A 16450-nucleotide genomic window follows, 5' to 3' on the forward strand; every position below is an offset into this window, starting at 1 on the left:
GGCTTGTACTCTATGGTATAGAGAAGGTATGGGTGGGGGATCTCATTGAACCCTACAGAATACTGAAAGGCTGGGCTACAGTGGACACGAAGAGGATGTCTTCATTCATAGGAGAGAATGGGAACTGATAGTACTGTCTTAGAATAAAGATTTCTAGATAGATACTTTATTGATCCCAAAGGAAATCACAGTGCCACAGTAGCATTACAAGTGCACAGACATAAATATTAGAAGAGAAGTAGAAAGAATAAAAAAAAGTTTCCACAAACAGTCTAACAGGAAGGGGTCATCACTTCCCTGCTACAGGTTGACTCAATGTAGAGCTTAATGGCCAAGGGTAAGAATGACCTTATAGCGCTCTTTGAAGCAGTGCATTGTCTAAAGGAACATCCCTTTAGAACTGTGATGAGGAGGCTGGTAAATCTATGGAATTCATTGCCACAGAGGGCAAGTTATTAGGTGTATTTAAGACAGAGATTGATAGATTCTTGATTTATATGGGGGTTAAGGGTTACTGGCCAACAGCGCCTTCCCCAGAAAGCCTGCCGCAGTGGCAGTTCTCACCCTCACACTCTCGAGGGTGATTACCGATAGTACTAATGGCTAACCAGCTAACCATGCCCTATTAGTGAAATAACTTACAGTAGCAGATCTTAATTCCTGTTTCTATTCCCTGGTAACGTTTCTTTTTACTTCTTTCTGCAGCACCTTGCGAGATTTCCTAAATTAGTTTTGAAACCTTCCACACCCTGTGCAACAACGCCACACGAGGACAATCCACAAACGCCTTCATCTGCCCTTGGTATCGTGTCCCTTGCGGAGTAATAATTACAGCTACGCGTTAGCAGTTCATGATTACCTTTGTTTGGCCAGAATTTAGTTTTTATTAGGGAACAGCAAAATGAAAAAATTGAAACTGTCCTACTGCCTATTTTGATCAGAGGGTTAATAGAATTGGAGAGGAAAAACCTTTTGGACCAAGACACAGAAGAGGTGGAGGAACTTAGTGGGTCAGGCAGCATCTATGATGGGAAATGAACAGTCAACATTTCAGGTCAAGACCTTGCCCTCCAGCTCCTTTGTGAATTGCTCCAGATTTCCAGTATCTAGTCTCCTTTCTCTTATTTTTGTTAAGGATGAGATTGCTTTCTTCCTTCCACAGCACTACTACCCTCCTGACAATAGGTGGCACTGCTGAGCACCTTTCAGCACATTGACCCCTCTGCACCACCTGCAGGTGAAATAAGGTATTAAAGGAATAAAGAAAATGACTCCTCATCCCTTTTTAATTTTTTTCTCCATTCAGTGCAATCGTGAACAATCGCCAGGTCAGAAATGCTGATCAAGTCAACTAGTTCCCAAAGAGAACTCTGATAGGCCAATCAGATGGTTCACTGCTGCTCAGCAATAGAACACAAAAAATCATATGCACAATTAAGAAACATTAAAAAAAAGTAGAAATACTGGAGTCATTATGATCATGATGGAGTCATGATGATCATGACGAAGTCTGTTGGAGAGAGACATTTATATACATGCTGTCCTCCATAATTCAAAGATTGCAGGGTGACAAAAGGAGCACTTGGAACTAAAAACTAATCCCTACCAGGAGAAACAGCACCCTTAATTGAGAAAGCCCTCGAACCTTGGGAACAAAAAGATTCAGATCAAATTCATACTCTGTGCAAGACTACTCACCTAGGGCTACATTAAAGACTCCGTACTGGCCTTGATGCATTAAGAGCCTGAAATGAAGGTCCATTTGTAAACTGTGTACAACTCAATGAGATTCTCTGGTATCCCTCCCATCTGTCTGGTGACCCGTACTACATTAATTCCAGGCCATGCAAATCTTCCTTGGTTTTTAGAGACCAAAACTGTTAAACAAGATCACAACAAAAGCACATGTAACCCTCAAAAGGGCTTCCAATTTCACCACTGTTTCCTAGCAAAAAAAGCCAAATCTTCTTCCTAATTGTATTTCTCTTTTCTGCTCTTTGAATCAGGATACTAACCTCTCTCGCTCTACAAATATTTGGTAGTTTCTGTTTAAAAAGTTTTTTTCTCTTTTTAAAAAACTGAAATGAAGAATCTCACATTTTCTCAAAGCCAAACTCCATCTGCTGCCCTTTTGTCCATTTGCAAAACATAGAACATTACAGCACAGTACAATACAGGCATTTCTGCCCATAATCTTCTGGCAATCTTATAACCTCACTAAGATTAAGCCAATCCTTCCCTCCTACGTAACCCTCCATTTTTCTTTTATCCGTGTTCCTATCTGAGAGTCTCTTGAATGTCCTTAATGTATCTGACTCTATCAGAATCAGAATTGGGTTTATTATTACTGGCATGTGTCATGAAATTTGTTATCGCGACCCAGCACTGTGTGTAAAAAGAAAGTTAACTCTGACACCTCCCATGCTTTCCTCCAATCACCTCAAATTTATGCCCCCTCATGCTTGCCTTGTATTAATCAAACTTACTACTTCTCAGACCCCCTATGGCCTCCTCATGACTCACGTTCCTACCAGCAAACTGGATTGTGATAATGCCTTTTCATCCAAGTTATAAACATAAATTCTAGGGTACTGAGTACAGTGGGCACTATATTAAAGCTGTACAAGGTGTTAGCATTTCCCAATGCAGCCTCCTCTACATTGGTGAGACCCATTGTGTTGATCCATGGCCTCCTCTTGTACCAAGATGAGGCCACCCTCAGTGTGGAGGAGCAACACTCTGGCTACCCTCTCCTCAATTCCCCATTCTGACCTTCTCACCTCCCTATTACTTCCCCCTTAGTCCCCTCCCACTTCCCCTTCCCATCAGATCCCTTCTTCTCCACCCTTGACCTTTCCCACCCACCTGATTTCACCCATCATTTTGCAGCCAGCTTCTTTCTCCTCCTCCCACCTTCTAATTCAGGCATCTCACCCCTTCCCTCTTTGTCCTGATAAAGGATCTCACCCCCGAAACATTGACTGTTGACTCTTTTCCATGGATGCTGCTGGCGGGCTGAGCTCCTCCAGCATTTTGTGTGTGTTGCTTTGGATTTCCAGCATCTGCAGATTTTCTCATGTTTAAGATGCTATCAAGACTGTGTGTAGCTCTGGTCATCATACTACAGGATGGATGTGATTAAGCTAGAGAAGATTCGCAAGCATGTTGCAATGACATTAGTTATAAGGAGAGTTGTGACCATTTTCCTCGCAGTGGAATTGACTGAGGGTGACTTTATAGCGGTTTATAAAATCCTAAGGGGCAGAGTTAAGGATCATGGTTGCAATCTTTTTTCTCAGGATAGGGGATTCTAAAACTAGGGGTCTAGGGGCTTAGCTTTAAGGTGAGAGGAGAATGATTTAAAGGTGGTCTGAGAGACAGAGTGTGGTGGGTATGTGAGACAAGCGGTCAGAGGAAGTGGCTGAACTAGCAACGTTTACAAATAATTTTGACAGGTACATGGATAGGAAAAGCATAGAGGGGCATGGGCCAGAGTCATTAGGTTAAATCAAGTAGGCACTGAATTGGCATGGATGAGTTGGGTCTAAATGTCTCTTTCCATGCTGTACAAGTCTGACTCTGATTTTATGGCACCCAGTAGTAGCAGTCTGACAACCCAAAAGAAAAATTTTGATTAAAAAAACACTTTACCTAACACTTTCTCTATGCTAATATGCAATTTCTGCCATGCCCGCAGATGTTGGAAATCCATAGCAACACACACTAAATGTGGAGATACTCAGCAGGTCAGACAGCATCTATGAAGCTGAATAAAAAGTCAACATTTTGGGTGAAAACCCTTAATCAGGACTGAAAAGGGGGAAGACACCAGAATAAAAAGGTGGGCAAGGGAGGGAGGACCAGCTAGAAGGTGATAGGTGAAGCCAGATCGGTGGGAAAGGTGAACGGCTAGAGAAGGAGGAACCTACTAGTTTCTGAAACAACCCTTAAGCACAATGTTAACAAAGGCCTTTTGAAAAATCCAGATACGTTACATCCAATGTCCTCCCTGTCCACACACGTCAAATATACCAGATGTCAAAGGAACAGAAAGGTATGATAGCAAGATGCATGGGAGGATGGTACACCTATAGAGATAGACATAGAAACAAGTTCTTTGGCCCACTGTGTCCATATCAACCATTTTGCCCACCTGTATAATAAAACTTTCCTGCATTGAGGCTATATTCTTCTATGTCTTGTTTAATTAAGTGTCTAAATGTCTCTTAAATGCAGTAACTGCACCAGATGTTATCTTATTTAAAAGCCAGTTCAAGACTCTAAACAAAAACTTACCTCAGATCCCCTTTGAAACTCCATCCTGTCAATGCCCACTTGTTATCGATTCCCCCTATGACAAGAAAGATTTTTCTCTTTCTGTGCTACTTAAGATTTGTTATATCTCCATTTGATGCATCCTTCGCTGCAGAGAAAAGAAGTTCATCCTATCCAGTCCCTTCCCAAAACCAAAGATCTCTATCCAGGCAACATCATGGTGGATCTCCCCTGCATTTTCCAGTGCAACCACAACCTATTTTGAACCAATTAAACCATATTAGATATTGTAACAGAGGACCATGTTAATAAATTCCCACAGACTTCCTTTGTTTGTCATTTCTGGTTAGTCTTCTCCCACCTGCCCATCATTGCCGATTCCCCTCCTCCTTCCCCGGTCCACTCTCCTCTCCTATCAGACTTATTTTCTTCCTTAGACCTTTATCTTTTCCACCTATTGTCTCCCAGCTTCTTACTTCATCCCTCTTTCACCATCCACACACCTTCCTCCTCTCTTGGTTTCACTGATCACCTGCCAGTTTATAGTCCTTCACCCCATCCCACCCACCTTCTTATTCTGGCTTCTTATTTACTTCAAAGTTCAAAGTAAATTTTATTACATGTCACCACATAAAATCCTGAGATTATTTGTTCTGCAAATATATTTAGCAAATCTACAGACAGGATCAATGGACAACAAACTGTGCAAATGCAAATATAAATAAGTAGCAATAAATAATGAGCAAGAAATCACAAGATAAAGAGTTCTTAATGTGGTACCGTTGGTTGTGGGAACACCAGAAGTAGAATAAGTGTAGTTATGCCCTTTTGTTCAAGAGTTTGATGGTTGAGGAGTAGTAAGTTTTCTTGAACCCCATGGTGTGAGTCCTGATGGCAGTGGAGAGGAACAAGCACGACCTGGGTGATGAGGATCTTTGATGATGGATCCTTCTTTTCTACGGCAACGTTTCAAGTGGATGTGTTCAATGGTTGAGAGGGCTTTACCCATGAAGTACTGGGCCAAATCCACTACCTTTTGTAGCCTCTGGCATTTAGAGCAGCAATGAGGGTCCTCCATCTTTGGTGGTGTTCAGGGCTTCCTTCAACGTATCAGTATCTTCCTCTCGTCCTTCGCTACTGTCAGACATGCAAGTCCTGGGTGGAAACTCAGGGATACTGTCACACTCAGATGTAGAAGATTTCTTCATTGCTGTTTCTGTAACAATTTTGTTTTACCGGTCAGGGTTGTTAGCCCTGAGCTGAACCCCTGACCTGGAGGACTGGTGGACCACTCTTAGTCTGTCCTCTACCCTTTGACCTGTTTGGCATGGGTGACCCTACCAAGAACCAAAGAATAAAGCCACTGACTCCAGTTAATATTACTCTCCAGGTCACTGAGGCATGTAAGCCTCCAAACCATGACAAGATTGTGGTCCTCCTGGAGGATTCTGGCTTCTGCCCCCTTCCTCTACAGTCCTGACAAAAGGTCTCAGCCTGAAATTTTAACTGTTTATCCCCCTGCATAGATACTGCCTGACCTGCTGAGTTTCTTCTGCATTTTGAGTGTGTGCTGAAGTTAGTTTTATCTCTTACATTAAACAGTTTTGGAAATGGGATTTGTTTCAAGGTGTCGTTTACTAGTGCCCATTACTAATACAACAATCCAAGGATTTCCCAGAACTTCCTGGAATTACTAACAACTCTGAAATGGAGGCGAGTGGTTGAAGAAAGCAGATGGTCAAACAAAAGTCCTTTGAAAATAACTAAAACCAAGAACGAGAACTAGACAACAGAAAAGAGAAGTGATATGCCACTCTCAACAGTGCACTGATTTAGAGGCTTGGTTTCACTGAGTTGGGTTGACATTATGGCAGTGACATTGCACCTGATTTTTGAGGAGCTTAAGAGCCACAGAATTACGGTAAACAGTGGAGAAACAGGCCCTTCGGCCCAACTCAACCAAGCTGCTGCATTTGGCCTATATCCACCCCAAATCTTTCCCATCTATGTATCTGTCCAAATGTCTTTTAAATGTTGTGATTGCACCTGTGTTAACTACTTGCCCCAGTAATTCATTGCACATCTTCACCATATTCTGCAGAAAGTAGTTGTCCCTCTTAATAAAAAATATATAAAATATCCTCCTGTGCCTCACTAGCAGCTAACATCAGGTGCCGTTTCCTTAGCATTTGTCTGTTTTACAAGGCTGAGTTGCTAGCTCAACACTCAAACCAGCACAGATGGAAAGTGTGCAAAGAACCGGCCAGATTCAAACCCCAGATCACTCACACTGAAGTCCAGTACGGATGCCACTACACCATAGGCCCCACAGGTCCCTTTTAACTCTGCCCCCTCTCACATTAAACCTATGCCATCTGGTTTCCTTTCCCTGCAGAAAAGGAACTGTGTGCATACATCCCATCTATGCTCCTCATGATCTTCTACAGAGTATCAGTCTCCTACACTCCAAGGATTAAAGTCCTATCCTGCCCACTTCCACTAACAACAGGCTGTCATTTGAGTACGTCCTGAAACACTTTCCAGATTCAGAAGGAATCAGAGCAGGAGTAATCCACATGCCTCCCTTTTAAATACCTTGCTTTGTCATCCTTTCAAAGCAAACAAACCCACATTTTCTCACATTAGCCTATGTGTCACCTCGGCCATCTTGACAGGTACCTGTGCCCACCACACAACAGGTTAACCTGCCTATCTGCATTATGTGACACAATGTGGCTGCAGTACACTCAGCCCCTCCATCAAAGTTACTAATGTTTTTTGTAAATTGTTATTGCCCACCCCCCCCCCCACTGATTCTGTGGATTAATGACTGAGATGAACCACTGGTTCCAGCTCTGTAGGTTACAGCACAGAAATGGACCCTTTAACTCACCATGTCTGTCCTTTACCCCCTCCACCTATCACCTCCCAGCTTCTCCTCTCCCCCACATCTGGTCTCACCTATCACCTGCCAGGTTGTACTCCTTCCCCTCCATTCAACTTCTTATTCTGGTTTCAGCCGCTTCCTTCCAAGACCTCATGAAGGGTATCTGCCCCAAACAGCGACTCTTTATTCCCCTCCAAAGATGCTGCCTGGCCTTTCGAGTTCTTGTCTGTGTTGCCATGGAGATTCGAAATTCGATTCCCCATAAATGTGTGGGAATACTCAAATCTTACTAACTCAGGAAGAAAATAAAACATTAAATGATTTGCTCAATTACTTTGATTCAAATGAGGAGCTCCCCGTTTTTTTTTTGTTGTCCTGTTCTGCTGATTCCCCAAGAGTACAGGTATTCGTAGAGAAATATTTCCTAGGAATACTGGGGTCCAGGAACAAGAGTGCACGTTAATCAGCTAGTCTAATTGCTCTCCAGAGTGTTAGTTTAATAAATGTGCAAAAAATAACCCAACAGATGGAAGATATACATTTTCCCTCTGCAGTCAGCAACCTCAAAGGCTCCAAATCTGCAGTGTGGGGGAAGGAAATCGTAGTTTGCATGGGTGTTTTTTTTTTGTTGATACAGAGGTAATTTAGTGAGAAAGCTCACAAATGATAAAACAAGATACCCCAGCAATCGGCAGTTTCTCGAGAAGTTGCACATTGTGGCACTAAGGTTTTTTTCCTTCCGAGTGTAAAGGATCAGGGTATTCATTCTCTGTCAGGTTTGGACGCCCAGTTCCGTAAATGGTAGTGAACTGTGTCGGGACAGAGTAATCTGCAATAATCTCTCATATCACTCCAATAGTGACTGTTAAAAATGTGTGAAACATCAGGGGAGGTAGTCAAGACATTAACCAGTGGGCACCACCAGGGATAACATAGTTCCAGTTACACTGAATGCACAGTTGCCATTATATGCATTTAAAAAAAAGGTAGTCAATAAAGTCCTTTTCATCTGCCCTGGGGTACGTGGAATATAGTATCATGCTGACATTGACAACTTCTATTATCCAGCTTCTTTGGGAAGTGTGTTGTAAAGCGAGGTACTTTACGGAAAGTGAATCTGAAACCAGCTCAATGGGTGAAAGCAACAGACACAAAATGCTGGAGGAACTGAGCAGGCCAGGCAACATCATCAGAGAAGAGTAAATAGTCCTGATGAAGGTTCTCAGCCCGAAAGGTCGACTCTGCACTTTTCCATTATGCTGCCTGAACTGCTGAGTTCCTCCAGCATCTTGTGTGTTTGTTTTGGACTTCCAGCGATTTTCTTGTGTCAGTGGGAGAAAGCAGGGTTTACAGAGGATGAGGATTGAACGTGAAACGGCAAGGACGGGGCAGCATGGTGGCGCAGTGGATAAGAGCCCCCACCCCACAGCGTAAGAGACCAGGGTTCAATCCCAAACTCCATCGCTGTCGCTGTCGAGTTTGCAGTCCACCTCCGAATACTCCAGTTTCCCAGATCCCAAAGGCATCTGGATGGTCAGTTAATTGTTAATTGGTCACTGTAAAACAAAATCCATCGGCACCCAGATGAGTGGTAGAATCTGCGGGGTGGGGTAAGAGTTGGTGATAACATGGGTGGAATGAAAAATAAATGGGATTAACATAGGATTAATGTAAACAGATGGACCAAATGGCCTGTTTCTGCACTTCCCATCTGACAACAAGATAACAGCCCTGTCTTTGTTTTGGAGAAAGCGAGAGTGGCAGGTCAAAAGGAATTTCACTGACTTGAGGTTAACATGCAGGGGAACTCCATAGGACTCTGTACTTGCCCCACTGCTATAGACCAGTTGTCCGATCAATGAGGAGATAGGCACTTGCAGCAAGGATGGTATAAAGGGGTCAAGTTCAATTCAACCTGGAGAGGGATTTATTATTGACAATGTGAGAAAAATCAAAGAAATTAACTATCAATACAAACATATATCTCTGACTTAAGTGAGGATGTTTGTCCTATGACTCCTGAAGAAGGGTCTTAGTCTGAAATACCGACTGTCATTTCCATGGATGTAGCCTGACCTGCTGAATTCCTCCAGCATTTGTATGTGTGTGAGTGAGTGAGTGAGAGAGAGAGAATATGTGTGAGTGAGTGTGTGTGTGTGTGTGTGTGTGTGTGTGTGTGTGTGTGTGTGTGTGTGTGTGTGTGTGTGTGTGTGTGTGTGTGTGTGTGTGTAAGTGAGTGTGCATGTGTGTGAGTGTGTGTGTGTTGCTTTGAATTTCCAGCTTCTGCAGTTTTATTCTGTTGATGTTTATCCTTGGTGGCTAAACAGCAAGTAGGATGAGTAAAGGTACAAGTCAGACACTTCTTCTGTTGCTCAGACTCCTCAACCTACCACTGTGATCTCTGCAGGATAGTGTGGGCAACATTAGAGGCTGTATTGATTTCAGGATTTATCAGGGGCTGCAGAAATGTAGCAGTGGTTAGTTTGGGATAGTTTCCTTCGGAGCAAATCAGACATTTATTAAGATGGACAAAATGGAGACAGGCCTTGACATATTGAACATGTAGGACCTAGAGAAGCCAATAACCTGGGCATATTGATGGACAAAAGGGTGGCACAGCAAGCACCAGAGGGCCTCACATCCCCACCCCCAGGTACTGCTCTGGTGGAGTTTGCACCTTCTCTCTGCGTCTGCGTTAGTTGCCAACAACTGCCCCACTACCAGGGCTCCACTTTCTTCTGACATCCCAGTGATATTCTGACATCTAGGTGGCTGAGTTGATGAAAATTGATTTATTGAGATACAGTGTGGAGTAGGCCTGTGCTGACCAGCAACTCTAGTCTAATCACAGCACTATTTACAATGACCAATTAATCTCCAATTATTTGGACTGTGAGAGGAAACCGGAGCACTCAGAGAAAACCCACGCAATCACGGAGAGAACATACAAACTCCTTACAGGAAGCAATTGAATCCAGGTCGCTGGTACTGCAAAGCATTGTGCTAACCACTATGCTACCATGCCGCTCCAAATGGGATCCGTGTTAATGATTGATGTGTACTCAGTGGGCCAAAGGCACGTCTCCATGTCATGGTACTCTTATGCCTCAGTAAGGATGGGATCTGAGGGCAAATGTGCACCCTTCAGATCTAGATCTAGTGAAAATCTGCAGATGCTGGAAATCCGAGCAACACACACAAAATGCTGGAGGAACTCAGCAGGCCAGGCAGCATCTATGGAAAAAAGTACAGTCAATGTTTCAAGTCGAGACTCTTCGGCAAGACTGGATAAAAAAAGATCTACGTTGCATTCTCTGATACAATTTGTCAAAGGCCATCTTCTCCTTCCCAAAGTGCCAGAATTGCTCAGTGTCCTAGAAACATACAACTGGCAAACAGGTCTTTCAGCCTACGCCAACCATCATCCCTTAACATTAATTCTAAATTTTTATTCTCCCCCACACTCCCTATCAGTTACCCTGAGAATCTACCCCTCAACCACACACTAGGGGCAATTTACAGCAGTCAACTGATCTGCAGACCCGCATATCATTGGGATGTGGGAGTAAACTGGAGCACCCGCGGTAACAAGGAGAACGTGTAACCATCATACCCACAGCGCTTAAGGTCAGAACTGAACATCGGTCTCTACACACTGCGGCACAGTGGAATTTCTTTTCTTAGTGGATTTGTGGAATTCTCGACTCGAGAGGTGGAGCCATTGAACCCAATCGAAATGGAGGTGGATCCTTGTATTATAAGGGAGTTGACGGTAATCTTGAGACCAAGATCAGACTACTAACTAGGATCTTATTAAATATCTAAATAAAATTGGAAGACCTTGTGTTTCTGATACCTTGGAAATCTCTTGAATATATAACAGATGATAATTTACCATGGAGGTGTTCAGATTAGGTACGGCAACTCATACCTGTCTTTGCTGCTCCAGGGTTACAAGTAACACTTCTCCTCCGCTCTCCAAGTGCAAAAATCATGCAGGGATCATTAATAGGCACTGTGTTCAATCTTTTCAGTCAAATTGACTTAGCATCACCTTGTTGTTTGATCTTGGCTGTTGCTGGGTCCATCTGCCCTCAAGTAAAGCCAGGTATGAAATGGGAGGAATTATAAAAACACTGCCCAGGGCGTTGGGGCTTGTCCCTCATGAGGATGGGAAAGAAGGTCCAGAGCTGTCTGCAAAACCTGACTGGCTTCTCAGTCCTTGCGCAGAGAGTAGTCATCCAGTGGAAACCTCAGCAAAAGCCTTCAGGAGAGGGCACGAGGGGTAACAGAGATGATGAACAACACAAGTTCCTGGTACCAAGGATTTTTTTCTCTTTAATTGTTATCACTGGAACACATTTTCTACTCAAATACTCGGCGCCAGGTAAGGATAATGTAGTGTAAATGCCACTCAAAATCTCCATGCAAACACAGTTCACCACAAATAAAGGAAGGTGGGAAAATAATTCTAAAAATAGTCTATGAAACTATACGGAATTATGTCACTTGTCAAGTGCAGCTAAACACATGGTATTTACATTCAGCCATTTCCATTGTCAATGCTGGTGAACGCACATCAATGTAAAATGGTGTGGTCCGCAGTGTCAGACTTGGCGATCTTCAACCCATGGCAATAAAAGCGGGATGTGTGGTCTCACATCTATCTGCTCTGCTCAACTGCAAGAGAAGAGAGGGGAATGGGGAGTGAAAAAGAGTTAAAGTGGGGCTAACTGTTAAAAATATTCTATACCTGCATATCCACCATTTTGGCTAGCAATCTGGGCTATTCCAAAGCACCTGATGAAGCTTCAAGCTTAAACCTTTATCTACAGTTTGATTTCTTTTGCACACTGGTTCCTGGTCAAACTTTATGTAAGATTTCTTGTAAAATTCCATTGTACTTTTTCCTATAAATGCCTGCAAGAATATCAAGGTAGTATGTGACCTTGAACTTTGAACTTAAAATGTTGGACATACTCAGCTGGTCAGGCAGCATTGATGAAAGGAGTAACAGTTAATCAGAATCAGGTTTATCATCACTCCCTTATGGTGAAAAATTTGTTGCTTTGTAGCAACAGTACAGTGCAAGACAAAAGAAAAGTTACCACAAGTTAGAGATATTTGGTTGCTGGAGGGTCAGACTGGCCACGCAGTGTTCCGGGTTTCTGTTGTTTTAGATGTGATAAGAGTCGGAGGGGCAGCATTATTACTCAGGGAAAATTTTAAGGCAGTGTTCAGTCAGGACAGACTCCAGAGCTTGTCCAGTGAGGCTTTTTGGGTAGAACTGAAGAATAAGAAAGGTAACACCACATTAATGAGATTACATTACAGACCAGCCAACAGACCATGGGATTTAAAGAAGCAAGTTTGTAGAGAGATCACAGACTGTTGGAAGAACCATAAGGCTGTGATATTATCCGATTTTAATTTTCCACAAATTGGCTGGGGATGGGAAGATTTTTTTAAAAATGCATTCAGGTGCGTTTCCTTAATCTGTACATAGAAGGCCCAATTCGAGAGAGTGTGATACTAGATCTCCCGTTAGGGAGTGAGACAGGGCGGTTGGCAGAAGTTTGTGTAGGGTAACACTTTGCATCTAGTGATCATAATGCCATTAGTTTCAAGGTAATTATGGAATAGTATATGTCTGGTCCTTGGGTTGAGATTCTAAATTAGAGAAAGGTTGAGATTCAATTGCTGTGATGATAGCAGAAAGGATCTGGCAAGTATGGATGGGGACAGGTTGTTTTCTGGCAAAGGTGTACTTGTTAAAAGTGGGAGGCCTTCAAAAATAAAATTCTGAGAGTATAGAATTTGTATGTTCCTGTCAGAATAAAAGGCAAAAAGAACAGCTTTAAGGGAATCTTCTTCTTTGAAAGATATTGAGGACCTGGTTAAGAAAAAGGACGTGCAAAGCAGATTCAGGCAGGCAAGAACAAATGAGGTACTAAAGGAATGCAAGAGAACACTTAAGAAAGAAATTAAGAGGGTTAAAAGAATACATGAGGTTGCTCAAGCAGGTGAAGGAGAATCCCAAGGGCTTCTTGATATATGAAGTGTAAAAGGATAGCAAGGGACAAAATCGGTCTTCTGGAAGATCAGAGTGGTAACCTATGCACGGAGCCAAAAGAGATGGGGTAGATCATAAATTGATTTTTGCATCTGTATTTACTTGGAAGACAGACACAGTGGCAATGGAGCAGCAAGGTCATAGAGGTTACAGAGGAGGAGGTATTTGCTGTCTTGAGGAAGATTAGGGTGGATAAATTCCCATGACCTGATAATGTGTTCCCTTGAACCTTGTGGGAGGCTAGAGCAGAAATTGCAGGGGGTGTAGCAGAATGTACTTAAATCATCCTTGCCACGGGTGAGGTGAACGAGGATTGGAGGACAGCTAATATTGTTCTGCTGTTTAAGAAAAGCTCTAAAAATAAGCCTGGAAATTATAGGCCAAAGAGCCTGACATCAGTAGTGGGGAAGTGTTTGGATAGATAGGTACTGGTTAGGGATAATCAACATGGCTTTCTGCGTGGTAAGGTGTGTCTAAACAATCTTATAGAGGAAGTTACCAGGAAAGTTGACAGACAAGGCCCTGGATGTTGTCCACATGGACGTAGGTAAAGGCATTTCACAAGGTCCCATTTGGGAGGTTGGTCAAGGGTGTTTAGTCAGTTAGTATTCAAGATGAAATAGTAAATTGGATTAGACTTTGGCTTTGTGCAAGAAGCCAGAGAGTGGTTGTAGATGGTTGCCTCTTTGGAGGCCTGTGTCTAATGGTGTGCCACAGGGACCAATGCTGAGTCAGTTATTGATTGACATTTATATCAACGAGCTGGATAATGTGGTGAACTGGTCAGCATAATTGCGGATGACACCAAGATTGGGGATGCAGTGAACAGCAGGGAGGACTATCAAAGCTTGCAGCAGGATCTAAACCAGTTGGTGAACTGGGCTGAAAAATGGCAGATGGAATTTAATGCAGACAAGTGTGAGGTATTGAGAGAAACCAGGGTAGGTCTTATGTAGTGAGCGGTAGAACAAAGGGATCTGGGAATACAGATCCATAATTCCTTGAAAGTAATGTTACAGGTAGATAGGGTCATAAAGAAAGCTTTTGGCACATTGATCTACATAAATCAAAGTACTGAGTACAGGAGTTGGGATGTTATTCTGAAATTGTATAAGACGAATGTGAGGCCTAATTTGCAGTATTGTATCCAGTTTTGGTCACCTACCTACAGGAAAGATGTACACTAAATAAGATAGAAAGAGTGCAGAGAAAATTTACAAGGAAGTTGCCAGGACTTGAGGAACCTGAGTTACAGGAAAAGGTTGAATAGATTAGCACTTTATTCCCTAGAACATAGAAGATTGAGGGGAGATTTGACAAGAGGTATACAGAATTACAAGATAGGATAAATGCAAGCAGGCTTTTTCCACTGAGTTTGGGTGAGACTTAAACCAGAGGTCATGGGTTAAGGGAGAAAAGGAAAAAATGTTAAGGGTAACATTTTGGGGAACTTCTTCACTCAGAAGGTGGTGAGTGTATGGAACAAGCTGCCAATGTAAGTGGTGGATACGGGGTAGATTTCAACATTTAAGAGAAATTTGGATAGATAATAGATGGGAAGGGTGTGGAGGGCTACGGTCTAGGTGCAGGTTGATGGGACTACGCAGATTAATGGTTTGGCACACACTCGAAGGGTCTGTTTCTGTGCTGTAGTGTTCTGAGTCTAAAAATAATAAATGAAATAAATAGTGAAAAGATGGAATAGAGGATCCATGGGCTCGTGAACCATTCAGAAATTTGATAGTGGAGGGAAAGAAGCTGTTCCTGAAACATTGCATGGGTCTTCAGACTCCTACATCTCCTCTCTGATTGCAGCAATGAGAAGAGAGCAAGTCCCAGGCGGTGAGGGTTTGAGACCCTTCAGACCTTGGGCTGATTGCCAGTACAATATTTCCACAAAGATGCTGAAATTTTCAGTACCAAGACAGATGTCTGGACTATTGAGAAGTCCAAGTTCTTGGTGAAATTGCAAAAACCAGATGTCATTAAATTACAGAGCAAGATTCATTTTCATTGATCACATGTACACTGAAACAGACAGTGAAATGTTTTGTGTTAACAAGCAACGCAACAGACGTGGGGCTGAATTTTACTCTTACATCTTGCCAAAAGGTACATTACTTAAAATTCTCTCAGAACGAAAGACAGACGCAATAATAATCTAATTTTGGAAATGGTAATAATTAAAAGATAATTGCACTGGGAAAGAGACTTTGTATGAGAAATATCATCTGCACTGGCATGGAAAATGACTTGCAAACCACATTCGGGATGGATGCAATAAGATGAAGCTGGCTTAGTGCAGAAGGGCAGGAGTGAAAAGGATAATCAAAAGTATTCAACAAGCTGGGGACATTTTCCCTGGAGAGGAGGCCAAGGAGTGAACTTATCAAGCTTTATAACATTATGAATGGTATAAATAGTTGCAGTTTTTTCCCCATAGTAGGAGATTCTAAACTAAAGGACAGAGGTTTAAAGAGAGGTCTAAAATGCTTAAAAGAGATCGGGGAAGATTTGTTTTCCCCCCACTGGTGGGTGGTTGGAACCTGGAACGTACTTTCTGACAGCTGGTGGAAGCAGTGGAAACAACACGTATCTAACCACGTCATAATTTTATGTTTCTATTAGACTACTTTTCATTCTTCTGAATCCCAGCAAGTATAGTCATAGGCAACTCAATCTCTCCTCATAGGCTAACCCCCTCATCCCTGGAATCAACCTGGTGAATCTCCTCCGCACCACCTTCAAAGCCAGTATCTCTTCCCCAAGTAAGGAGTCCAGAACTGCATGCAGTACTTCAGGTGCAGCCTCATCAGTACTCTGTACAGTTGCAGCATAACCTTCTTGCTCTTAAATTCATTCCTTTCAGTAATAAAGGCCAACATTCCAGTTGCACCTGCAAACCAACTTATTGTAATTCATGCACAAGCACTCCCATGTCCCTCTACATTAACAGTACACTGCAGTCTTTCACAATTTAAATAATAAACTGGCCTTCTATTTTCCCTTCCAAAGTGGAAGACCTTGCATTTACCAACGTTTTAATGCACCTGAGTACCTTAAGTTTGTTACACCCAGGGGTGGTAATGGGGATGTGCTCCTACTACCTTTTAAATTAGTGGTCACCAGCCTTTTTTAGCCCAAGATCCCCTACCTTGGCCTTAGTGAAAGGCAAGATCGACCCCAGATCAATTAGTTACACACATGCACACTGG

The 16450-nt window shown here is 42.7% G+C and overlaps 2 protein-coding genes across 4 annotated transcripts in view; one reads left to right on the plus strand and one right to left on the minus strand.

Moving 5' to 3' along the window:
• LOC132394580 (apolipoprotein M-like) overlaps window positions 1-11015 on the plus strand; it is a 34018-nt gene extending 23003 nt beyond the window's left edge. The window contains exon 6 of one of the 2 annotated variants that reach the window (XM_059970894.1): window positions 10637-11015. In XM_059970894.1, the coding sequence (XP_059826877.1) occupies window positions 10637-10671 (35 nt within the window). In that variant the 3' untranslated portion in view covers window positions 10672-11015. Of the gene's footprint in view, window positions 1-705; window positions 5892-10636 lie in introns of those variants that run through there. The other variant, XM_059970895.1, reaches the window with a different exon arrangement.
• A 137-nt stretch (window positions 11016-11152) lies between these two features.
• Window positions 11153-16450, minus strand: part of LOC132394579 (spliceosome RNA helicase DDX39B) — a 42890-nt gene continuing 37592 nt past the window's right edge. Inside the window, exon 11 of one of the 2 annotated variants that reach the window (XM_059970892.1) lies at window positions 11153-11842. In XM_059970892.1, the coding sequence (XP_059826875.1) occupies window positions 11826-11842 (17 nt within the window). In that variant the 3' untranslated portion in view covers window positions 11153-11825. The remainder of the gene's footprint in view (window positions 11843-16450) is intronic. The other variant, XM_059970891.1, reaches the window with a different exon arrangement.

The sequence above is a fragment of the Hypanus sabinus genome, chromosome 5 (genome assembly GCF_030144855.1).
Source record: "Hypanus sabinus isolate sHypSab1 chromosome 5, sHypSab1.hap1, whole genome shotgun sequence".
Classification (NCBI taxonomy): domain Eukaryota; kingdom Metazoa; phylum Chordata; class Chondrichthyes; order Myliobatiformes; family Dasyatidae; genus Hypanus; species Hypanus sabinus.